General features: G+C 46.2%; 1 protein-coding gene across 1 annotated transcript in view; it reads left to right on the forward strand.

The window, feature by feature from the left end:
• The first annotated feature begins 889 nt into the window (after window positions 1-889).
• DLGAP3 (DLG associated protein 3) overlaps window positions 890-26530 on the forward strand; it is a 40710-nt gene continuing 15069 nt past the window's right edge. Inside the window, exons 1-6 of the mRNA XM_047084310.1 lie at window positions 890-2034; window positions 6427-6632; window positions 6946-7018; window positions 17670-17883; window positions 18167-18480; window positions 18816-18901. Of these exons, the coding sequence (XP_046940266.1) occupies window positions 928-2034; window positions 6427-6632; window positions 6946-7018; window positions 17670-17883; window positions 18167-18480; window positions 18816-18901 (2000 nt within the window). The 5' untranslated portion in view covers window positions 890-927. The remainder of the gene's footprint in view (window positions 2035-6426; window positions 6633-6945; window positions 7019-17669; window positions 17884-18166; window positions 18481-18815; window positions 18902-26530) is intronic.

Below are 26530 nucleotides of genomic sequence, written 5' to 3' on the forward strand. Positions count from 1 at the left end.
ACTGTTCCTGGGAGGGGGAACTCCTGAGTTCCAATCCCAGTTTAGGATTTAGATGCTGCCTTGTACAACCAACGTTCTTTCTCTTTATGGTTTCTCCTCCCTGTGTGACTCCCCTACAGTGGAATGGGGGTGGCCAATGGGAGTGAAAGGCAAAAGGGGAAATTTCACTGGGGAACACTTGGAACCCAGAAGAAGAAGAGGCAGTCATCTTAGGTTATTCCTTCCTGTCTCAGCCCTGGAGTGGGTGGGTGGGGGGTGTGGGAGGGAGGAGAATGAGCCTGCAGCCAGATGGAAGGAACAGGGTGTGGAAAGAAGGGGAGGGGGTGGGTATGTAGATGCAGGTCCAGCGTTCTCTTTGGTTGCTGCTGCTGGAGGCCATGACCCTGAGGCCTGGCTCCTCGAAGCAGTGGGTATGGGTAGGGCTGGGGCAGAGGTGTGGCTCTGGATCAATTTGCCTACAGCCAGTTTGTTGAAAGCTAGTTCACCTAATGACTGGTTTCATATATATATATATATATATATATATATATATATATATATATATATATATATATATAGTCTGTTTGGGTATCCTTTTATTTTGGGTACCCTAAGGATTTTTAGAAACTCATTTGGCTGAGGGTATTTTATCTTGTGAATAAGTATTTATCAAATTTGCAGCATTTGACGAATGATGGCATTATTTTGTGCCCTTGTGTCTTTGTCTAGTATGACTGTTTTAAGGAATTTGAAGCTCATTTGTGGAAAGATAGTACAATTAATTACAATAAATTGATATGCATTACCTAAAGGGATACTGGAATACCTAATAATAGGTAGTTTTAGGTGAAGTGGCCTGTTGTTCATTCCAAATCCTTTTTCTCTTTATTTTCCCAGGAGGTTCCTGGGGCCTGGCCCCCAACACTATGAAGAACCCTTGCTGAGGCCATGAGGGGTTACCATGGCGACCGCGGTAGCCATCCCCGCCCAGCCCGCTTTGCCGACCAGCAGCATATGGACGTGGGCCCAGCTGCCAGGGCCCCGTACCTGCTGGGCTCCGGGGAGGCCTTCTCCACCGAGCCCCGCTTCTGTGCCCCGAGAGCTGGCCTGGGACACCTTTCTCCTGAAGGGCCCCTGAGCCTGAGTGAAGGGCCATCAGTAGGCCCTGAGGGAGGGCCAGGGGGGGCCGGGGTTGGGGGGGGGAGCAGCACCTTCCCCAGGATGTACCCCGGCCAGGGCCCCTTCGACACTTGTGAAGACTGTGTGGGCCACCCTCAGGGCAAGGGTGCCCCCCGCCTGCCTTCTACACTCCTGGACCAGTTTGAAAAGCAGTTGCCAGTTCAACAAGATGGCTTCCACACACTCCCATACCAGCGAGGTCCAGCAGGGGCCGGGCCCGGGTCAGGGCCAGCGTCTGGCACTGCCCCGGAGGCCCGCAGCGAGAGCCCCAGCCGCATCCGGCACCTGGTTCACTCTGTGCAGAAGCTCTTCGCCAAGTCCCACTCTTTGGAGGCCCCAGGGAAGCGGGACTATAATGGGCCCAAGGCTGAGGGAAGAGGTGGCTCTGGAGGAGACAGCTACCCCGGCTCGGGCTCTGGAGGCCCCCATACCTCCCACCACCACCATCACCACCACCACCACCACCACCACCAGTCCCGGCATGGCAAGAGGAGCAAGAGCAAGGACCGCAAGGGGGACGGGCGGCACCAGTCCAAGGCCGCTGGCTGGTGGAGCTCTGATGACAACTTGGACAGTGATAGCGGCTTCCTAGCGGGTGGGCGGCCCCCTGGGGAGCCTGGTGGTCCCTTCTGCCTGGAGGCTCCAGATGGGTCCTACCGGGACTTGAGCTTCAAGGGGCGCTCGGGCGGGTCGGAAGGCCGCTGTCTCGCCTGCACTGGCATGTCCATGTCACTGGATGGACAATCGGTCAAGCGAAGTGCCTGGCACACCATGATGGTCAGCCAGGGCCGGGATGGATACCCAGGGGCTGGGCCAGGCAAGGGACTCCTGGGTCCAGAGGCCAAGGCCAAAGCCAGGACTTATCACTATCTGCAGGTGAGGCTTTGGTGGGGGTGGGGAACAGGGTCCTCAGTCCTCATTGAGGTTGTCACCCAGGGAGCTATCAAAGGGGTTGGATGGGAGTCAGTTGTCCCCATGATGGAGGCCTGGAGGCAGGGAGGTTCTGCCTGGCCTCACTGTGTCACCTCGAGCCCCTTTTGGGATCTTGGTTTCCCCATTTGTACAATGAAGAGGCCCTTCTATTCTGACATTATATGTCACTGCCAGGAAGACCTCCCTTCGACCTGCTGTTTGGACAAGCTGTGCTGGCCTCTGTCTCATGAGCTCGGAGGCAGAATGAGGTTGAGGGTAGGCAGTGGACAGGACAGTGTGGTACTCCCTGGCAGTTGCTTCCCTTGAGATTAGAGGTCAGCAGTTGGAAAGCAGTTCTCCTGCCCCCAGGCCTTCTCCAGACCTCTTTTCTGCTCAGATCTGGGTGGTCCAGATACTGTTTGAATATGAAGGTCAGTTATTTCCAGAATGTGCCTGTGCTGGGGTTTGTCATTCTGGGGTGCCTGCAGTAGGACACCACAAGGCTGTGGAAGAGTCGGGAGCCTGTCTTGTGGGTTTTCCTAGGCTGGGGACACACTGAAGTCTGAGGCCCAGATACAACACCAGGGCAGGGATTCTAGGGAGTGGATTGTGCCCGTGATAGTTGGCATGCTGTCTCCATCCTGTCTCACCACTTGTGTGGTCTCTGCAGGTGAGGCGAGGAGTTCTGACTCCTCCTTATGGAGCCCTTATCCATCCCACACTGTCCCCTCTCCATCTTCTCACTGAGGTGGGATCGGGTTCTTCTCACCATCTTCTCTCTCAACCTTCCTTTTCTCTGCCTCAGGACCCTCTCCCATACCCCTCATACCCCTGGCTTGCTTTTTTTTTTTTTTTTAAGTTTCATTTATTTTATAATCTCTATGCCCAACATGGGGCTCGAACTCATGACCCCGAGATCAAGAGTCACATGTTTTTCCTACTGAGCCAGCCAGCCAACCCCCCCACCCCACCCCACCCTGGACTTACTTTCTTGAGGCCTCCCATGGGTTTAGGAGGAAAAGTCATTACAAGGTCTGGAAGTCCAGCAGACTTAGAGTTATCCCCCAAACCCACATTCCACGTGTTTAATCCACAGTCATTCATTCAGTGAGCTTTCCTGGGTGTTGTGGATATAAAGACGAAGACACAGACGCTGCTTGTGAGGAGCCCACAGGGTCGAGGTGGGATTGACAAGGAAGCAGGTAGAATAGAGTGATGAGGCTGTGATAGCACAGAGCCCGAGGCACCGTGGGGGCACAGAGGGGGCACCTCACCCACCTGGGGTGGTGGCCAGGGGACTGCTCAGAGCAGCTTCGGGGGAGGATGGCCCCTGAGCTGAATCCTGGTGGAGCTGGAGTTGGTCGAATGCAGAAGAGGGTTAAGGGTCTTCCAGGAAGAGGCTACAGCTTGTTCAAAGGTACAGAGAATTGACCTTGCATGTGTCTTTTGGGTGTCCCTGGCCTTGCTGGTAAGTTCTTCACACGTTAGGGCTCTTCTGGGTGGAGAACTTACAAGAGCTCAAGGGAAAGCAAGAGGGGGGGGGCAGACAGTAGGGAAGGTTAGAAACTTCTCGGATTCAGGACTTCTGGGTTGTCCTTGAATTGCCCCTTTCCTGGGTAGAGAGGTCCTCTACGTTGGGATTTGAAGGGTCCAGCAGAAAGGGCCGAGGAGGGAACACCAGCCCTTCTTCTGCTATAACTGAGCCCTGGCTGTCCCTGGAGCTTCACTGCCACTCCGCTGCCTCCTGCTGCTTCTCCAGGGCTGCCCTGACCTCTCTGGGGGCTTCCTTTTTAACATGCACCTCACAGTGTCCTGCAGAGGAGCGAGGAGCTGCAGTGGCTGTGGAGTGGGAGCCCTGCAGTGTGGCAGAGAGTGCCCTGGCTATCCCATCTGCTGGCCTGTCTCTCTCTGCTTGCTTGTGGCTCCTCTCTGTAGAGTGCAGGGACGGGAATGATTCCTTGGGACCTGGGGTTCTAAGACATCTGAGGATTGCAAAGTCAGAGCCTGTTTGGGGGAGAACTAACAGATTGCAGGGACCTTGCACAAAAGCAAGGGAAGCTGGCCCCATCAGACCAGGTGTCTTTGTTGGATCCTTAACCCTTTTGTTGGGACCCTATTTCTCCCACTGGACCTCAGCTCTCCCTCAACCCTCTTTTGAACCCCTCTTTGTCCTCAGAGCCCTTGTTCCTTTATGTTCCTCCCTGCGTTACTCTCTTCTGATTGAGTTCCAGCATCTTCACTGAGCCCTGCTCCTCCTGGTGGGTTACTTCCATCCTGGGAACCCATTCCGTCCCTGGGTCTCTGTTCTCATATTTATCTCTGTCCCTTCGCCTAGCCTCACCCCCAGAGTCTCTGTCCCTCCCCTGAACCCTATGCTGTCCCTGAATATTGACCTTCTTAGTCTCCATCCTCACCCCATTCAACCTGTTTCTTACAACAGGTGTTCGAAATCTTCCTTGCCTGCCCCAGCCCTCTCCCCCACACCTCTATTTAGACGTCATTCTTCCTAGTGTAGGCCAACCATCACAGGTTCCTGTCAGCCACCTACGGATTCGTCTAGATCCCCAGCCACCCCCATTGCCTTCCTTCTTGGCTCAGAGAAAAAGCCCAGACCACTCACCCAGACTGATCCCTCCAGCAGGGTTTGAGCCCATCTCCCCGGGATCCCCTCTATCCCTGAATTGACTGCCCCTTCTCCATCCTACATTTAAAGGCTAGCTTTGTCTTTACTGGCTCTTTCTCTTATTCTGAAAACATGCCCAAGTCTCTCATCCTACAAAATCTTCAACTCCGTACCCCCTTCTGTCTACTGTCTTCATACCCAAGTTCTTAAAGCATAGGTTCTACACCTTCACTTCCTTTCATTCTCCCTTTATTACAGTCTGACATCCACATCCCCTGTCCTCTAAAATGTTCTGGCATTGGTCCCCAGTAGTCTCTTGAGAGCTCTCCTTGAAAGGCACTTTTCAAGGCTTATAATAATAATAGCTAACATTTACTGAGGACTTACTATGTGCTGGGCATGTCATATTGACTTATTTATCCTTCCCACCAACCCTGGGATGTAGGCATAATTGTCATTACTGATTCATAGATGAGGAAACTGAGAGAGTAATCAGTTTTGCCCAAGTTTGCCTAGCAAGTGATGGGGCGAGATTTTGAACATGGATTTTAACTCCTGAGCCCGAATTACTAACCTCTCAATGCACTGTGGCATTTGACATTATCAACTCCTTTTATTCTGGAAATGTCTCCCATTTCCATGACATGGCATTCTCCTGACTTCCCTCCTACCCCTCTGCCCACTCCTTCTCAGGTGACTTCATAGGCTTTTCTTCCTTTCTTTGCAGTCCCCTTTTTAAATGTCAGTGAGTCCCTCCCCAGCTCTCTTTCTTCTTTCCCCTGGGCTGTTTCATTCACCCCTATGGATTCAGCTGCCGCCCATGACTCCCACGTGTCTGCCTCCAACCCAGATTTCTCCAGTGAACTCCAGAACTGAACATCCAACCACCTGCTCAGCAGTTCTCTGCCAGACTTAAGATGCTCAACCCTGACCTATCACCTCTTCCCCAAACCTGCTTCTCTGGGATTCTGTGGCTCAGTGAACGACAGCACCATCTCCCAGGTCCTCAGCCAGCAGCCTCCCAGTCATCTGTGACTCCTCCCAGCGCACCCCCCACCACCCCCTCACCCCCTACATCTAATCAGGCTCACTGATGCTCCTTAACACCTCATTTCCATCTCCTCGTCCCCCTCATTGTCATGGTCTTAATTTAGGCTCATCATCTCTTGCCTGGCTAACAGCATAAGCCTTTTAATTGGTCTCCCTCCTGCCACTCGATCCCCTGCCCTTCTCCCAGCGCTACACAGTGCATCCCCCCTTTGGACTGTCAGAGTGCTCTTTCTGAACCAAATTTGATGGCACTTCCCTGCTTAGAGCCCTCTGTGACTCCTCAGAGAGGGAAGGAGGGAGAGTTGGAGGATTTAGGATGTCAGCAGGTTAAGAGAAGGAAGGAGCAGGAGGGGTGAAAGGTGAGGGCAGGTGATACTTCACTGCGGGGGGTGGGTCAACACAGGTCACTTTGGCCTCTGATCTTCAACCTCTTGGCACTTGGCATATCACCTCCAAGACTCCATAGGTGGCCCTCAATTAAGTAGTAAAAGGTCCATGGAGGATGATGAGGCATCTCCTGTAAGGGAGGGGACAGCTGAAACCTTACCTCCGGCTCCGCTTCTGCATGCCCCTGAGCATGGCCTGCTCCAGCTAGCAGAGCGCCCCGGCAATGGGGATAGAGGGTTCTGGCTTCTAGATTTCATAGGGACGTGTCTGAGAGACAGAAGCCCCTGTCCCTGCAGGTGCCGCAAGATGACTGGGGGGGTTACCCCACTGGGGGCAAGGATGGGGAGATCCCCTGCCGCAGGATGCGGAGCGGCAGCTACATCAAAGCCATGGGGGATGAGGAGAGTGGAGACTCAGAAGGCAGCCCCAAGACGTCCCCCAAGGCAGTCGCCCGGCGCTTCACCTCCCGCCGCTCCTCCAGCGTGGACCAGGCCCGGATCAAGTAAGGACAGGGAGGGCTGGGGGCGGAGAGTGGGAAGCTGATGCTGGGTCCCTGCAGGAGATCTGCACCAGAGGGGTTCCCTGCCTAGGATTCGACTGGGGGAGTCTCGCTTTGCCCCACAGAAAGAGGGGGTCCCTGGTGAGATAGTGCCTCTCTGAGTGCCTCTTTAGGAGAGTCTCTTCACCCAGGAGTCTCCTGGGAGGATCCCTGTCTGGGGGTTTCTGAGGTATAGAACCTGCTCAGAGGCCCCAGTGCTATTATTCCCCCTTCTAGCAGACCCCCATTCTGAATCTGGAATTTTGACCTTTCCCAGCTGCTGTGTCCCACCCCGGATCCATCCCCGGAGCTCCATCCCTGGCTACAGCCGTTCCCTCACCACCGGACAGGTAGGGATGGTCCAGCACACCTGAAGGAAAGGGTGGGAAGGAAGGGGGGTGGGGTCAGTCCCATACTCAGCCTATGCCTGAAAATCAGAGGTCTGCCCATGGAGAGAGCCCAGGTCTGGTTCTGGGGGGAGCTGGGAGGCCTTGGGACTCCTGGATCTGACTCAGCCTGGGGGTCTCAGTCACATCCTTCAAAACCACCGAGGGGCCTCTAAGTGATGAGTTTGCAGGGGCAACATCAGTTTTCTGAGGTTTTCCAGTCCTGTCATGGCCTGATTACTCCCAGTTCGCCCCATGCAAAAGGCAGGCTTGATTGTGCAGATGGTACAGGGATAGGCAGAGCTGCGGTCTGAGAGATGGCCTGTGCTTGAGTTCTCTCCCCGCCACTCCAACCATTGGAAGACACGGCAACGCCTCTGTTTTCTCACCTTTAAAATGACAGTAGTAGTGATATTTATCTCAGGGGCTTTGTGAGAGTTCTGTGAGAAAATGTATGCAAACACAAGGTACCTGGCTCCAAAGTGGTACTTTATAAATGTGAGTTCCATCCCTAAGTGTAGACTTTCCCCTTAGCTAAGCAGAGGCGGTGCAGTTTAGTAATTACATGTATGGCATGAATTGGGATTCTAGCTCAGCTCCTTACCAGCCGAGTGACCTGGGGCAAGTTACTTGACTTTTTTGAGCCCCACTTTCTCTATTTAAAAATAGGCATCATAATAGTGCTCGTGGCACATAGCCAGCACTCAGTAAAGGTTAGCTATTTTTACTGTTTGCCAGGGAAAAAAGAGCAATGCAAAAAAGCAGTGCAGAAGAATGTCCACATTGGCTCCTATTGTTTGCTGCTGAGGTCTTTGTTACATTTCCTGAATCAGGGAATCTGATTGGCACAGCTGTTGTTTCTCATCAGACTAGCCTATGTTGCTCAACCCACTAGTTCAATGCTCAGTCCTCATTTTACTTGACCCATCAGCAGCATCTAACACAGATGAGGACTTTCGCCTTCCTGAAACACCTCAGTCAGTTGGCTTTGAGGACACCATACCTTTTAGGTTCTCCTAGATTCTCTCTGGCTGCTGACGCTTGGTCTTGCCACCAGTGCCTCTCCAACTCGCCAGGATCTGAACACTGGATTTTTTTCAGGGCTTAGTTTCTGGACTTCTCTCTACACTCCTTAAGTGAGCTCATTTAGGCTCATGGCTTTGAATATTACTTTACTTTATTAAAATTTTTAAAAATGTTTTTTGTTTTTGAAAGAGAGAGAGAGAGAGCAGGGGAGGGGCAGAGAGAGAGGGAGACACAGAATCCAAAGCAGGCTCCAGGCTCTGAGCTGTCAGCACAGAGCCCGATGCGGTGCTTAAACCCACGAACCGTGAAATCCTGACCTGAGCCAAAGTCAGATCCTTAACCAACTGAGCCACCCAGGCGCCCTGGCTCTGAATATTATTGAGGGCCTGGTGACTTCCAAATGTGTATCTCCAGCCCCAGTCCTCTCATAATTGCTGGGCATGTGTGTCTAACTGTGTACTGAAATCTCACTTGGATGTTTAGTAGACATTTCAAATTTAAGATATCCACAACGAAACTGCTAGTACCCTTACCCCATTCCCCCTACCTCCCCAAACGTACTCCTCCGTCCACTGTCATCTCTGTTTCAGGTAATGACAACTTTATCCTTTTAGGAGTTCTGATCTAAAAGCCTGAAGTCAGTCTTGACTCCTTTCTCTGTCTCACATGCCCCATCCAAGCTTTCAGCAAACCTTGTTGGTCCCATCTTCAAGTATATCCAGGACCAAAGCACTTCTCACCTCCGATGCCACCACTCCAGCCTAAGTCACCATGGCCTTTGTCTGGGCTTTGACACTGCCTCCTGAATGGTCTCCTGCACGTGCCCCTGCCCCACTTCATTCTCTCTCAGTACATCCCAGAGTGATCATTTCAAAATAGAATTATGTTCACTCAAAACCCTCACCTTACTCAGAGGACTTACAAGGCCCTGCATGATCTGTCCCTTGCTACCTGCGAATCCCGCTCCTAATGCTCCTCTGCCTGTCACCCGCTGCAGCCACAGTGGTCCTCTTGCTACCCTTCTGACACCACAGGTGTGCTCCAGCTTTTTGTCTCCTTATGTTTTAGGTAGGTCTTTTGTAAATAGTTTAAGGAATTTAGTTTATATCTATACTGACAATGGCTTGAGGGTTTGGTACATTTACATTTATTGTGGTTACGGATACACCTGTATCAATACAACAGTATTACTGCTGTTTCATTGTGTGCCTTCTATTTCTCCTGCCTTTTGAGTGATGCTTTTCTACTCCTTTCCTACCTTCTTTTGGATTAGTTTTCTTCTTCATTTTTCTTACTACCAAATCCCACACTGATTTGGCAGTTCTATTTTCTATTTTCATTCTTTGTGGTCACTCTTATAATTTTCATGTGCATATTTGACTTAGCAAGGTCTAAATTTGACAATTTCTTCTTTCCTTAGGATACTTTAGTTTTGATGACCTCTTCCCTTCTTATTGTACATGTTGCCTGGTATTTTGTTCCATGTTCTTTTTACCTCTCCAAATTAGTCTTTATTATTGTCACATAAAAATTTTTTTTAACATTTTATTTATTTTTGAGAGAGAGAGAGAGAGAGAGAGAGAGAGAGAGAGAGAGAGAGAGAGAGAGATTGAACGGAGGAGGGGCAGAGAGAGAGGGAGACAAAGAATCTGAAGCAGGCTCCAGGCTCGGAGCTGTCAGCACAGAGCCCGACGCAGGGCTTGAACTCTTGAACTGTGAAATCATGACCTGAGCTGAAGTTGGAGGCTTAACCAACTGAGCCACCCAGGTGCCCAAATTTTATGCTGTTAGTACTTGATTATATAGACTCATATCTTTAACCCCTCCCCCCATAACTTCTTATGTTTCATTCCTTCCTTTTAAATATTCTTTAGTTACAATAAATTACGTTTAAAAAAATAAAAAATAAATCTTCTTTAGTAATTTTTTCAGTGAATGTCTGTTAGTATAAAACTCTGCCTTAAACAGAAGATGTAGTCTGCCCTCGTTTTTTAACATAAATTAGCTTATTATGGAATCTTAGGTCAACATTTATTTTCTCTCAGTGTTTTGAATGTATTCTTTTGTCATCTGTCTCCTCTTGTTGCTGTTGGGAAGTCTGCAATCAATCTAATTGTCTTTGTGCATAGTTTTTCATTTCTTTCTGATTGCTGTTGAGATCTTCTCTTTGATTTTGGTGTTCTGCAGTTTCATTGTAATATGTGTGTGTGCTCCCTGAATCTGAATATTAATGTCATTCATCAAATCTGGAAAATTCTCTCATGGTTACTGTTTGTTGGTACATCTTTTTTCATCCTTTTACTTTCAACCTACTTGTGCTTCAAAAAAAAAAATCCAATCTAACAATTACCACCTTTCGAATGAGGCTTTCTTGTTCATTCACATTTAATGTGATTATTGATATGGTTGGATTGTGTCATATGTCATTTTTGCTCCTCTGTTCTTTCTTTACAGTCTTCTCTTGTATTAAATGAATGTTTTAGTGAACCATTTTAATTTCTTTGTTATTAATTCCCTTTTACTATATTATTTGAGTTATTAGAGTTGCTCAAGGAATTACAAAGTGTATCATAACTGATTAAAATCTAATTAATTCTGGTAAAAAAAATTAATTCTGGTAATTCTGCTCCAATGTGTCTCTTTTTTCTCTCCTCTCTTTGTGCTGTTATTGTCTTGTACCTTTCCTATGTATATGCTATAAACTAACAGTTATTATAAAGGAATGTTGGTATTATAAATAATAGCTTTGTGAAATTTTGTACCTTTTAAAGAAGTTAGGAGAAAAAAATGAGAAAAACATATCTATAGAGTTTTTTATATTTGCCATTTCTGGTCCCCTTCATCTCTTCCTGTGGATTTGAGTTACCATGAGGTATCACTTCCCTTTAGCCTGAACAACTTCCATTGTTTCTTGTAAGATAGGTCTGCAACAAATTCTTCAGTCTATATGTATTTGGAAACATCTTTAATTTTACTCCATTTTTGAAGAATAATTTTGCTGAATATAGAATTCCTGGCTGACAGTTTTTATTTTATTTTATTTTTTAAATATTTTTTAACATTTATTTATTATTGAGGGACAGAGCATGAGCATGGGAGGGGCAGAGAGAGGAGGAGACACAGAATCCGAAACAGGCTCCAGGCTTCGAGCTGTCAGCACAGAGCCCGACGCAGGGCTTGAACTCACGAACCGTGAGATCATGACCTGAGCCGAAGTCGGACGCCTAACCGACTGAGCCACCCAGGGGCCCCAGTGGCTGACAGTTTTTAATTTCAACATTTTGAATATACCATTCCACTGCCTTTAGCGCTCATTGTTTCTGATGAAAAGCCCGTTGTTAATCATATTGTTGTTTTCTTGTATGTGATGAATTGTTTTTCCCTTGTGCTATTAAGATTTTCTCTTGGTTTTTGGCTTTCAGCATTTTGACTGTAATGTATCTGGCTATGGATCCCTTTGTGTTTAACCTTCTTTGAATTTGCTGAGCTTCTTTAATCTGCGGAATGATATTTTTCATAACATTTGGAAAGTTTTGAGCTGTTATTTCTTTGTTCCTTTTTCTTCCCCTTTCTCTCTTCTTCTTTTGGAATTCCCATTACATGTATACTGCTTTACTTGTTATTGTCCTGTAGGTCTCTGAAGTTCTGTTTATTTTTATTATTTTTTTCTCTCCATTCTTCAGATAGGATAATTTATACTGATTAAGTTTACTGATGATTTCATATGCTGAGCCGTTCTAGTGAATTTTTCACTTCAGTTATTGTACTTTTCAGCTCCAGAATATCTATTTGGTTCTTTAAAAAAATTTTTTTTCTATCTTTTTGTTGTGATTTTTTATTCATGAAATTATTGTGCTTTCTTTTAAATCTTTCAACATGATTTACTTTACTTCTTTTAACATATTTGTAATAGCTGCTTTGTAGTTTTTGTCTGTAGATCAAACATTTGGGAACATTCATATTTTCTTGTTTATTTGCATGTCTCATGATTTTTTTGTTATATTCTGAACATTTCAGATAGCATATTGTAGCAACTCTGGATTCTTACTTTACCCCTTGATTGTTATTGCTTTGTTTATTATGTGTTTGTTAATCCCTGGACTAAATCTGTGAAATCTGTCTTCCATGCTAAACGTGGCCTCTGATGTATTCACTAAATTTCTTTTCTTTATTGTTTTTATTTTTAAGCCTGCCTTCCTAGGAGTTGTCCTGTGTCTGTATAGCTTCGTGTTCAGCCAGAGATTGGTCAGAGATTGTGCTCAAAAACCTTAAGCCAGAAAGGCTTCTCTCTGCTTATGGTTGTGTGTGTGGACTTGGGAGTACAAACTTCAGGCTCTCTTTAAGCCTACCCTGAATTTTACTTTTTGCCAGTCTCTCTTGTGTTATCTCCGCACATGTGCACAGGTCCCATTGGCCAGGGAGGTGTGGGCAGTTCAAGACGTCTCTGGTCTCTGCTGTGTATGCACTCACCCCTACTTAACTCAAGATATGTGGAGAGCTCATCAAACCTTCTCTAGCTGTTTCATCCCCTGAAACTTCTCTGTTAAATCTCTGCCTAATCTCTTAGTCCATTGCTTGTCCCAAACAGCATTGAAATCTCAGCTTAGCAGTGCTGCTGGCTATTCCTGCTCTATTTTTCCCCCCCGTTCTTGATACTATACCTGACAATGTTCCAAATTAAGTGGCAGTGGCAATGAAGCAGCTGGTTTTCACAGCCTGCCTCACCCTGATTGAACTATTGCAACTGATAGAGCTGGGAACTTGAGTAATGGGAGCAGCCCCAGGCAAGGCCACCACAGACTCATGCTGTTCAGTAATTTTCACGTATATGTTTCTTTCTTGTATACCTTTGACTGATTTTCAGAGTGAGGAAATAGTTATTTTTGACAGTTTTGTCCAGCTTGTCACTCTGTCATGCTTGAAGTTAGAAGTGTGGAAAATTCTCCATCAGTATAATTATCTCCAAATATTGCCTCTTCTACATTCTCTATATTCCTTCACCTGGAGCTCCTATTATTTGTTTTGTTTTAAGATTAAAAAAAATGTTTATTTTATTTTATTTTATTTTTTTGAGAGAGAGGCACAGCTCAAGTGGGGAAGGGGCAGAGAGAGAGAGGGAGACATAGAATCCAAAGCAGGCTCCTGGCTCTGAGCTGTCAGCACAGAGCCTGACCTGGGGCTTGAATCCACGAACCGCAAGATCCTATTCTTTCCTCCATGCATCTTAACCTCTCGTTCATATTTTCCATCTCTTTGCCTCTTTATGCTGCCTTCTGGGTAAGTTCTTTAGATGTATCTTCTGATTCACTAATTTTCTTTTCAGTTGTGTCTCATCTACGATTTAACTCATTAATTATGTTTTTATTTGACTGACTTTTTTTCAGTTCTGGAAAGCTGGTTTGGTTTCTTTTAAATATTTCTAGTCTTCTTTTCAAAGTTTATGTTCTTTTCTTATACTTTCAGTTTTATCTTTTAAGTTTTAGAAGTTTTAAACATAGTTTAAAAGCTAATCTGTTTTAGCTAAGGTAACACGAGCTGCTGTAACAGATGAAGCTTGAATTCTCAATGGCTTAGCTCAATAAAAGCTTAGCTGTTTATGTCGCAGTTTGTTTTAGTTATCTATTGCTGTGTGATGTATTATCCTCAAACATAGTGTCTTAAATCAACAAATATTTATTTTTTCACCATTTCTGTGGGTCAGGAATTTCAGTGCAGCTTAGCTGGGTACCCTCTGGATCAGGTGACTCACATGGCTTCAACAAAAGATGTTGGTCAGGGCTGTAATCATGTCACGGCTTGACTGGAGGAATATCTACTTCCTTACTCACTCATATGGCTGTTGCCATGTGATGCTCAGTGGCTATTGGCCAGAGTCATCAGTTTCTTGACATGTGGGACTCACCATAGGGCTACTCAGAACATAACAGCTTGCTTCTCCCAGAGCAAAGACTCTGAGAGAGAGTGCTTGAGATGGAAGCCACAGTCTCTTTGTAATCTCATCTCAGAAGTGACATTCCATTGTATCTGCCATGTTCTATGTATTACAATAAGTATAGGCCATACTCAAGAGGAGGGAACTATACAAGGGTGTTAATGCTAGGAGGTGGACATCATTAGGGGCTGTGTCGTGGGTAGTGTACCACATGGTCTGGTATGAACTCATCTTCAGTGGAACTTTATCTGTGACAGTCCTGAACAGCCTGGGTTAGAAATTTGTTCCTCAGAAAATACTTTGCAATCGCTTCTGTTAGACTGTTCTTGGTCTGGGACCATTTTATGTTAATTTTTAATTTGCAGGGAGGTGTCTGTCACCCAGGCCTATGCAGACAGAATCCTGTATCTATGTGAAGACCAGCTTGTGGCTACAAAAATCTTAGAACATTGGCCTACTTCTCCCCCCACTCCAGTGCCTAGATTACAGACTAGCTTCCTATTATCATCCTGTGCTGATAATTAATTTTTTTTTAGTCTACTTTTCATGAATGGTTTCCCCTTTCCTACCTTTATGGAGGTTCTCATTTCCAATGCTGTGTTTCATGTGGGCCCAGCGCCTTACTCCCACACCCAAGTGAGTGTTAATACCTAAACCCGTTAGTCCCTGAGACCAGCAACCTGCACCCCCACCTTCCACCGCCCCTGGGCTGTTTGCAGCCCTGACTCACACAGTTAATATTCTGATTTTCTAGTCTCCTCTTTGCTTTTGTCCCCTGGGGACACATCGTGCTTTCTTGTGAGCTCAGCTATGCATATAAAACATTTCTTATATTTTATCCAGTGTTTTAGAGTGTTTTGAAATGGCAGTGTTTTCCAAGGTTAGCTAAACTAAATGACACAGGTAAACTATAGAGGATGTTGCATAGCCCCCAGATGAACCTGCCAACTCTAGCACGGACAATTTCAGTTAGACCCAAGCAAAGCGTTTTCTGCTAAATATCCCACACCCTGGGAAATATTTACCGATTCTGAGTCTGGTTTGGAAAAAGGCTAAGGTTCCTATTTTCTAAGAGGATTCTTTGACTTTGACTCTACTGAAAGTGGGGGCTGGGGGAAACAGGGTGGAAGGCAGTGCAGGGATAATAGGAGAATTCACAGCACAATGCTACAATTTTATAATTCTAATACAGTAAAGATCAACACCGGTGCCATATTCCTCTGGGAGTCTATACAAGTCTCTGTTTCCCTTAGGTCCTGGTCCCTTGTGGAAACACTTCAGAAGCTCCTCTTGGCCAGTAGAGATAGAAAGTGTGTCCCCAGGGAGTTTCCCACCTTCCCTCTGTCTGTCTTGGATAGAATTGGCCATAGGAATAGCATATGGTTGGGATTTCAAGAGCTTCAGAGACTCTGGGAAGGAGAGGCCTCTGAAAGGTACTGTCATTGTGATTTAAGACCCTCTGCTATATGCCAGATATTATGTCTAGAACTTTACACACAGAAGAGGCTTGGAGATACAGAGATGAGCTGCAAAATGAGATTCCTTCCATCTGTGGTATCCAGAATGCTCTCTACTGGAGTTAGATCAACTCTCCTATGCCCCAGAAGGGACTCTCTGAGCTGGATTGGTTCTAGTTGGGGAGTATCTTGAGCCTGGCCTAGAAATAGCAGGAGTTAGATCAGCTTCTGAGCTTTAGGAAATAAAACTGGTCCTTGGTACCCCAGAGGTCCAGAGATAGGAAACTTGCAGAAGTCATGATGAAAACCACAGCTGCCACAGAAGTGTGGCCTGTGCCAAACATGGCAGAACTTAACTTCTACAGGATCTTGGATTGATTTTTCCATGACCTGTGATTTCTGTGCACTTGTAATGAAATTACTTTATTTTATTTTATTATTATTATTTTTAATGAAGTTACTTTAGAACAAGCCGCAGAAAGAAGTCCAGACACTCCTTTTTGATTACTGGGCCCACACTGGAACCACTGAATCCAAATTTTCACAAAATTTTGTCCCTGAGCTTTGAAGCAGCCAAAGCAAAGAGAGGCATATGGGTAGAGAGCCTTGGGTTCAGATCCTTGGAGTGGAGCTTGAGTTAAGGTAGGTTTAACAAGGTCCTCAGGAGATTCTGATGCTCAGTCAGCCTGGGAAAAGAGCCAGGAAACCTGGCATTTAACTTTGGTAAATCACTTACAAGCCGGGCATCTTTGGACAGTTCATCGGCTCTCTCTGAGCCTTAGTTTGGGCAAATTAAGATCAGTAGAATTGGATGGAAATTTCTGCTCAATTTGAGGTAGAATTTAGTGACGTCATGTTATGCTTTGGAGGTGGAGTTATGGAAATGTCAAGTTGCATTTTACACGTGAGCCAAGCCACTACTTTATCCGTTGATTGCACATAAATATGATGTCATGAATCTCCTGGGAGATGTCACAAGATGCAGCCATGGGACACTTGGTGTCATATTTACCATGTGGATGCTACCGAGGACCTTATCCATGACTTCCTCCAATGGTCTCTACGTAATCACTCATGGGGGGATTTCTCTTGGGCTCAATAACAGGGAATAGTTGTGGTTCTCATGAGCAGTGGCTTGCTTCCAGGTAGGTCCTGAGACCTTCACATGTCATCCACTGAAGGCTTAGGATGTACCAGTACCTGCACCAAATGCCCCACATGTTTTTCTTTGAGTCCCCTAAATATCCCTATGAAGATGGTACCATTATCATTCTCATTGGGCAGGTGATAAAACTGAGGCCCCAAAGCTTTAAGTAGTTAGTGCTAGGAAGGTGCAGAGCCAACATCTGAGTCCAGGTGGGTCTGGCTCTGTAGCCTGTGCAGGCAACCTGCAGGCTATACTCCTTGATGCTTTGGCTGCTCTGAAGCTCAGGGTCAAACTTGTACTCATCCTGTGCTCTGGGTGTAGAGCTTATCCCTGGACCACCTACCTTTATTTTTCCTTTGTGCCAGTTTTCTCATATAATACGAACGATGCTGCAATCTCTGTGGTACATTTAGTCTTAGTGCAGTGCTAGGGGACATGGTTCCATGAACAGAATTTTCGTTTTGCTTTTTTTCTTAGTTGCTTTAATTTTTTTAAACCACCATGGATTCTGTACCACAAAATATCAAAACAAAAACTTTTGCTCCGTCACTTACCCATTAATTTCTGCCCTGCCCCATGGTATATATATCTCTATAGGGTGCAATCAGTTTTGTAATGTAATGGATCATAAATAATAAAATAAAAGGCACGCACTGCCTTCCCTGCAGTTCCCCACCTCCATACTGGGCAGGAGGGTGGATGTCCCTGGTCCTCTCCCTCTGGGTTAGGTGAGAGAAATGTGAGGGGCTGGCTGTAGGTGGAGAGAAAGATGAGGCAGTCCCAGGTGTCCGGGAGAGGCATAGATGGGGTGGAAGGAGAAGTATTTAGGGTAAAGAACAGACCCCAAGACAGTGGAGGCAGGCCTGGAGAGCCGCACAGGACATAGGATCCTCAATCCTTCTTCTTTGCACAGAGTGAGGGTTTCTTTTCGTCCCAGCATCACACAGAGGCAGTCTCTGCAGATCCAGATATATTCCTAAGGCAATGCGCCTCAGAGACACCCGCTTTCATCCCAGCACCCCTGTAACTATCCTCCCTACCCCCTGCCCCCAGCTCAGTGAGGAGCTGAACCAGCAGCTGGAGGCCGTGTGCGGGTCTGTGTTTGGGGAACTCGAGTCCCAGGCAGTGGACGCCCTGGACCTGCCCGGCTGTTTCCGCATGCGGAGCCACAGCTACCTCCGGGCCATCCAGGCCGGCTGCTCTCAAGACGACGACTGCCTGCCCCTCCTTGCTGCCCCTGCCTCTGTCTCAGGGAGGCCCGGCTCCTGTGAGTGTGCCCTCTCTGCACCCCCGCCCGGCCCTAGGTTGGAGAGCGCCCTGGGTTCTGGCGCTGGCCCCAGTCACAGCTGTGCTGTGTGATCTTGGGCAGCTGGCTTGCCTCTCTGGGTCGCATGATGGGGAGAACAAGCCTCGGCTCTGTACATAGCAGCGCTTGGAGGACGCGTGCCTGCTGCCTCCTATGGCACCGCGTGGGTGTGGGGCGGTGGGCCACAAGACACCCGCTGGGACGCGAGTTTCTCACCCGCTGCGTTTCTGCGTTCCGGCCACAGCCTTCAACTTCAGAAAGGCCCCGTCCCCCATCCCGCCGGGAAGCCAGGCCCCGCCCCGCATCTCCATCACGGCCCAGAGCAGCACCGACTCCGCCCACGAGAGCTTCACGGCGGCCGAGGGCCCCGCCCGGCGCTGCAGCTCCGCGGACGGGCTGGACGGCCCGGCCATGGGCGCGCGCACCCTGGAGTTGGCTCCGGTGCCACCCCGGGCCAGCCCCAAGCCCCCTACACTCATCATCAAGACCATTCCTGGCAGGGAGGAGCTGCGGAGCCTGGCGCGGCAGCGGAAGTGGCGGCCGTCCATTGGGGTGCAGGTACGGCAGGCAGGACGAGGCGCCGAAGCAAGCTCAGGCCCTGGCCGGTGGGGATGGGTTGACCTTTTCCTTGGTCTGCTCTGTGCCTGGTCATCGACAGGGCCCTTACAACCAGTCCCGGCCCACTCCCTTGTCACTTGTCGTGGAGCCATCGCCTCTACTGGTTGCCAGTACCATGCCTCTGACCTCCTGGGTCTCTTTTCTTGTTGGGTCAGATTGTCTTTGCAGTATCTGCCCACTGGCTTGGGGCTCAGCCTCTGCTCACCCCTCTGCCTGGGGAGAGCTCGTGTCCCTTGTCTAGCCTCAGCCACTGACTCCCGCTACCCTGCCGCCAGGTGGAGACTATCTCGGATTCGGACACAGAGAACAGGAGTCGAAGAGAGTTCCACTCCATTGGTGTTCAGGTGGAAGAGGACAAGAGGTAGGTCTGGGTGGGGCTATTTCAGGCTTTCTTGGGGGAGAAGAGGAGAGGAGGCTGCACAGTGCCCTTCTTGGTGCGGTCTGCCTGCACACCCTCTCTTTCTGGACTGCGACTAGAGCCCTCCTAATGGGGAGGAGTCTGGGCAGCCACAGAGGTTACCCTCGGAGATGTCAGCAGGGCAGCCATCAGATCTAAAGTGAGTTCTCCTTGTACCCGTGCCTGTCCCAGGTGTTCCGAGGCAACAGGAATGGTTGGAGGAAGGGGCTGGTAGGGAGAGGTAACAGGTAGGTGCTGAGCAGGCCTCCAACAACTGTCCTTTATGGGGGATAGCAGGATTTTCCTAATCCCTCCTTATGACCTGTGGTGTACAAGTATGTGAGCTCAAAAAGAAACAAATAAACATGAAGATTGCCTCTCAGGGGCCTCTGGCAAATGTAATACTCCTCCTCACTTGGCTCGTACAAGCATTTAACCAGTCAGGGGTACCTATTACATGCCTGAGTCTGTGGTGTACCCAAGATAGTAGAATTACCAGCAGCCACTATTCTGGCATTAGGTGGCCTCAGCAACACTGCTTCCTTAATTTCCAGCTGAAAAATTAGCATTCAGCTCTGGAGGGGATACTGGGAGGAGTCCCTCTGTTGTTGGCTCCCTATGGGAAGATGCTTTCTCTAATGACCATGTGGCAGTGCCACAGTGGCCCATCTGCCCTCTGGGCTGCAGTGCCACCAGGCCAGTGGCCCTAAGTACGGTGGCTGCAAGAGTTTCATGGTATCTGTGTTGTCCAGGCCATACGCACTAGAAGAATAAAGCTAGAGTCTTAGTAGCAGCCCCTTCAGCTGTTCCCAGCTTCCACTGTTGGGCCTTTTGACCTCCCCTAAAGTTCTGTTAGCTATTTCTGGGAACCCCTGGGAGTAGTGTGTGTGTGTGTGTGTGTGTGTGTGTGCGCGCGCCTGATCAAGTTGTGGGGTTCCTGTGGGCTGCACCAGTTTTCTTCATGCATGCTCCAGCTCCCTGCCATTCCATATGCTCCTGAGGCTGTAAATGCTTCCACCAAGGGTGATCAATAGCTGCCTTGTTGCCTCCATTGCTCCTGAAAGCCACTGTCCTCCAAACTCTTAATATTCCACAAAGATCCCAGGAAAGGAGCGCTTTATGGCAAACCCAATTCACAAGTCCATGACCTGAGTTCCTGATTGGTGGTGTAGGAGTCATGGAGGGAGGCAGCTCTGTGTTCAGAACTCTTCCCCCAACTCTAATGCTGCTCTGTGGACCATCAACCAAACCCACTACCCACACTCACTCCTTTATAAGGCTTCTTGGTCCCTCATCCAGTGAGACCCCTGGGGGTCCCCGTATTCTTCCTAATAAGCCTGAATCCTGGAAAGAGTGCAGTAGACATTCTACTGAGATTCTGGCTAAATTAGTAAACTTTCATTCATTCATTCATTCATTCAGAAAATGCTCATTGAGCATCTCTTATATGACTGTTCCTATTAAAGGCTCATGGAAACATCAAAGACATGAGTCTTGCCCTCACAGAAGTTATGGCTTGGAAGGGAACCAAGGCAGTGAATAAATACTCCACAGAAAGAAATATGATCATGCATTATGGTGTAATATGTAATGGGATATTATTACATGTTATGGTGGGAATATGAAAGAAAAAATCTAAGAGAGAAGGCATCTTATTTAGGGTAAGTGGGTAAGTCAAGGATTGACTGGGAATACTCAGGTGATGATTGTTGGTGGAAGGGTACCAGGAAGAGGGAAGAGCATGTGTGAAGGCACTTGGGCAGGACAGAGTTTGACATGCATCAGGAACCAAAAGAAGGTTCTGGGGCTGGTGTGGAACGAGATGGGGCAATGGTGAGGGAGTGGATTGGAGAATAGGCAGAGGTCAGGTCATGCAGAGCACGGGCATGATAAAGAACTGGAATTTAATTATAACTAATGAGTAGCCATTAAAAGGTGAAAGAAGCATGACAGGATCTAATTTATGTTTACAAAAGATCACTAGCTGCTAAGTGGAGAATGAACTTGAGGGAAATAATAGTGAGTATGGGGAGTCTAGTAAGCAGGAATGTTTCCTGATACAGAAGAAAGGTGATAGAGCCTTTTGCATCATAGAGGACCTCTTTTTTTCTATTTTATTTTCTAATTGGGCACTACCAGTGCACGGGAAGATTATAAAGTTTTATACGTTGATTTTTGTATTCAGCAGATTAGCTGCTGTCTCCTATTAGGACTCGTAGTTTGTCTGAAAATCATGATGGATTTTCTATATAGTTGATCATGTCTTCTGTAAATAAGGATATTTCTTTTAAATCTGTATTCTTTTAATTTCTGTTTCTTGCAATAATGCATTGTGTAGGACTTCTAGTTCACTGTGGAGTGTAGCAGTCTTGTCCCATTCCTGACATTGGTGGTTATCTTCTCAAATCCTGCTCACAAGTTAGGTGATGTTTGGTACAGTTTTAGGTGGATACTATTTATCAGGTTAAGGAAATTCCCTTCTATTCCCAGTTGGCTAAGAAGTTTCATTTTTATTTCCTTTTAAATAGAAAATGAGCTGGAATTTTATTGCATGCTTGTTCAGAATCTACTTGGATGATCATAGATTTTCTCCTTTCATCTGTAATGTGAATTATATTAATAGATTTTCCACGTTGATCCATTATTTCATTCCTGGGATGAACCCTGCTTGATGCTATTGTCAGTTTGGATTAAGTTTTGCTGGAAGTAGCAGAGCCTCAATAGAATCTTTAAAAAAATTTTTTTAATGTTTATTTTTGAGGGGGGTGCAGAGAGAGAGGGAGACAGAGAGGATCCAAAGTGGGCTCTGTGCTGACCAGAGAGTTTAGTGCGGGCTCGAACTTGTGAACTGCAAGATCATGACCTAAGCCAAAGTCGGACGCTGAACTGACAGAATCACTCAGGTGCCTGGAACCTCAATAGTATCTTAAGTGAGTTTCTCCTTCACTTAGAAAAAGAAAGGCCTGGAGGTAGAAGTGCAGTGTCAGGATCCAGGCTTTTTCTATCTTGCTGGTCTTGCACTCTGTGCATCGCCTCCTTCCCAGGAGCTGATGCCCAAGCTCCAGCCAGTCCTATCTGTATTCTGAGAAGTACCGAGGAGGAAGAGAGGAGGGACACAGTCCTTCCTTGTAAAAAAGACTTTCTGAAAATTACATATGACATGCTCAGGTACATCACATTGGCTAAAACCTCATCATGTGGCATCTAGCTGCAAGGGAGGCTATGAGATGTATAGTCTTAGTTGGGAAGCAATGTACAACGAGCAGGGCACATTGCTGAAAATCAGGTTTCTTCTGGCTAAAGACAAAGAGAAGAATGGACATACGGAACTCTAGTGGCTTTTGTCACAGTCTTGCTGTATTATTTTTATATACATTACTGGATTTTTGAATAGCTACTACTTTAAGATGTTTTTTGGGTTTATTTTTGAGAGAGAGAGAGAGAGTGTGAGTGGGGTAGGGGCAGAGAGGGGGGACAGAGGATCTGAAGTGGGCTCTGTGCTGACAGCAGCGAGCGAGATACGGGGTTCGAACTCATGAACCATGAGATGAACTTGGATGCTGAACTGACTGAGCCACCCAGGTGCCCCTACTTTAAGATTTTTATATCTGTGTTCATAAGTGATATTAGATGACGGTTTTGCTTTATTGTTGTTATTCAGTTCAGGCATTTAGGTTATGCTGGAGTCCTAAAATGAGTTTGGAAGCCTTATCTGTGTTTCTGTTCTTTGGAACAATTTGTGTAAAGTAGGAATTATCTATTTCTTAACGTTTTGGTAAAAGTTGCCCATAAAACTATCTAGGCCTGATGTCTTTGGGGCTAGGAGAAACTTTTTGAACTACAGCTTTAGTTTCTTTCATGGTTATTGACCTATTCAGGTTTTCTTTTTCTTCTTGAGTCAGTTCTGGTGATTTATATTTTTCTAAGAAATGGGCCATTATACAAAAAAAAAAAAAATGACAGTTTAAAAAAATTTTTTTATAACATTTATTTATTTTTGAGAGAGAGAGAAACAGAGCATGAGTGGGGGAGGAGCAGAGAGAGAGGGATACAGAATCAGAAGCAGGCTCCAGTCTCCGAACTGTCAGAACAGAGCCTGACATGGGGCTTGAACCCACAAGCTGTGAGATCATGACCTGAGCTGAAGTTGGATGCTTAACCAACTGAGCCACCCAGGCACCCCAAAATGACAGTTTTAAAACATTTTTGGCACAAATATTCTTTGTCATAGTATTATAATTTTATAAGTTTTTATTGTATCTGTAGCTTATGCCCCTTCTTTTCATTCCTAATACCATATATGTATGTCCGATCTCTATTTCTTGATCAATGTTGTCTGAGGTTTGTATAGTTTATCATTTTAATATATTTTAAAGATATATTTTTTTTTAATTTTTTTTTTTTCAACGTTCATTTATTTTTGGGACAGAGAGAGACAGAGCATGAACGGGGGAGGGGCAGAGAGAGAGGGAGACACAGAATCGGAAACAGGCTCCAGGCTCTGAGCCATCAGCCCAGAGCCCGACGCGGGGCTCGAACTCCCGGACCGCGAGATCGTGACCTGGCTGAAGTCGGACGCTTAACTGACTGCGCCACTCAGGCGCCCCTAAAGATATATTTTTTTAGAAGAAGTTATTTATTTATTTGGGGGGGGGCACAGAGAGAGAGAGGAAGAGAGAGAGAATCCCAAGCACGATGTGGGGCTCAAACTCACAAACCGGGAGATCATGGCCTGAGCTGAAACCAAGAGCCAGATGCTTAACCAGCTGAGTCACCCAGGTGCCCCTTAAAGTTATATTTTATCAGTCTTTAAGAAAACTAGCTTTTGGGTCATTAGCATCTCTATTCTTTCTTTTTTATCTTTAATGTTTCCTTTTTTTTTTTTTTACTTTTGTGTTATTATTTTTCTTTTTCCTATCTTCTGTGACTTTTTTAGTTTCCTGAACACTATTTCTTATTTTCTAACGTGTGTTTTTAAGGCTATAAATTTTCCTTTTAACTATGCTGCTATAACTGTACTTCATAAATTTTGAGATGCAGTATTTTTATTGTTCAGTTCTAAATAGTTTGTAACTTTTATCCTAATTTCCTTTTTCACCTGTGAATTCCATGAATTATTTACAAGTTTTTATTTTGTTTTGTTTTAGTTTCCAAATTATTTTGTGGGGGGTGGTGGGGAGCTATCTTTCCACTACTAATTTCTAAATTTGCTGCATGTGGTAATAGTATGCATTCTGTATGATATTTTTTATTCCTTAAAATTTGTTGAGACTTCCTCTCTCATATATACATTTATTATATAAATGGTCAGACTTCTAAATTATATTTTTCAAATGTTTAGCTTTGATTTTTGTTTAAGGTTTTTAGCCAGTTCTGAGAGAGTTGTATTAAAAATGTCTCACCATGGTTGTGGATGTGTCATTTTCCCTGGTACTTTTATTAGTTTTTTCTTCAGTTTGAGAGTGCTACTTAGAAGTATTCAGGCTTATGATTGTTATGTCTTCTTGGTGGGTTGCCCCTTTGATCATTAAATAGGCTGCTGATCATCCTCACTAATGTTTTTTGCCTTGACGTCTATTTTGCCTGATTTTATCATTATGGTTGTTTTCTTTTGGTTAATTTTCCAAAATCTCCTTTTTCATACTTTGATTTTCAACCTCCTTATATCCTTTTTAGATCTGTTGCTTGTAAGCAGTGTGGGGCTAAAATTTAGTAGATGTATTTAGTCTGTTTCTATATATACATATACATATACATATACATATACATATACATATATTGATTACTCATTTATTTGGACTTATTTTTATTATCTCTTTAACAATGCCTTTTCTACACCCCCCCCCCTTTTTTCTTTTTTAAAGTAAGCTCTATGCCCCACATGGGACTTGAACTCATGACCCTGAGATCAAGAGTCACATGCTGTACTGACTAAGCCAGCTAGGCACCCTGTCATGCTTTTTCTTTGCTTTCCTCCTCTCCTACTTCTCTGCCTTCTATTGAACTGATCAAATTTACTTTATTTCTTTTTTCCTTCTACTGCTTTGGAAGTTTACATTTTAGTAGTGATTTTCCTCAAATTTTAGCAAATATACTTAATTTCATATTTTTCTACTAAAGTCTAGGGACGCCTGGGTGGCGCAGTCGGTTAAGCGTCCGACTTCAGCCAGGTCACGATCTCATGGTCCGTGAGTTCGAGCCCCGCGTCAGGCTCTGGGCTGATGGCTCAGAGCCTGGAGCCTGTTTCTGATTCTGTGTCTCCCTCTCTCTCTGCGCCTCCCCCGTTCATGCTCTGTCTCTCTCTGTCCCAAAAATAAATAAACGTTGAAAAAAAAAAAAAGTCTAAAACCAGTGAGTATTTCTACCCTTCATGGGCAAACACCAAGAAGCTTGGAACACCTTAATTTCCTTCTTAACTCCCTCTTCCCATCTTCCATGTTGTATTTGTCTAGTATTTTGACTATACCTCCTTAAAAAAAAAACTCTGCTAAAGCAGCTGTTCTTATATCTTTCATGGTCTAATAGTTTAGATTTACAAGCATATTTTAGACCAACTTACATGTTCACTATTACTTGTTACTGCCCACTCCGTCCTCATGCGTTCAGTGTTTTCTGTGCTGAAGTACTGCTTCAGCTTGGGACCAGTTTTAGAGTCCATGTCTCTTCTTGAGGTTTCTGGATTTCAGTGCTAGCACTCACTGTAACTCATACCCACACACAAAACGGACTTCCAGGCCACATTTCTGAAGCATGACCTGCATTTTCTAGTCCACGTTTGTAAGTAAAATGACCCTTCGTGCTGCTGGCTTTGTACATGGGGTCTCCTTCCAGCTCCCCAGGATGCACGGGTTTGGGGGCTTTCCTCTCTTCCTCCCTGAGCATTACCATCTAGCCTCTAGCATATGTCTGGCCCACTATTCCTGTGGCTCACTTGGCTTAGATTCCCTCTCACTTCTTAGGTTTTGAATTTCCTTTTTGTCTCTAGTACCTGATGATTTCTCTCTTTCTATTTTCAAGCTTGGCACTATAGCAGAAACACCGTTTGACTTTATTTTATCCAGTATTTCTCTGTGTTTCAGTGTGTGTGTGAGTGGGAGCTTTTCAAGTTAGTTCAGTCTGCCGTATTGATCAGTTGTCTGGACTAGGCTGATAGCAGTAGATACGGAGAGAAGCGGACCAATTTGAGAAGCATTTTGGAGCAAAGTCATGGAAGGACAGGGACAGGCTGAGGGGAGGTCTTTCTTGCTCTTGTGTAGGTATTCGTGGGGTCTTGGTGGGGTGAGCTGGTGAGGGGGAGAAGGTGTTGGATAAATGTCTAAAGAGCTGAATTGCCCGGGACAGGTGATCATGCTGGGAATCCAAGGGGGTGACAGGTGGGGAGAGAAGAAATCTGGCGCATCTCTCTGGCCAGGCTCCCTTGCTTGTCTGCTGCAGGCATCCTTAGTTATCCACCTGCACTGTCCTTTCTGTCCCTTATGTCCCTGGCACTTTAAGTCTGACTTACCACACACCATGCCCCAAATGGTACATAAAAGCGAGCCATGACTACCAGCAGCCTTTCCAGGCAGACATCCAGGAGCCCCCACCTGCTGC

This window comes from Lynx rufus, unplaced genomic scaffold (genome assembly GCF_022079265.1).
Source record: "Lynx rufus isolate CCGP_SWC_20201006 ecotype Redwood Valley unplaced genomic scaffold, mLynRuf1.p SCAF_2, whole genome shotgun sequence".
Classification (NCBI taxonomy): Eukaryota; Metazoa; Chordata; class Mammalia; order Carnivora; family Felidae; genus Lynx; species Lynx rufus.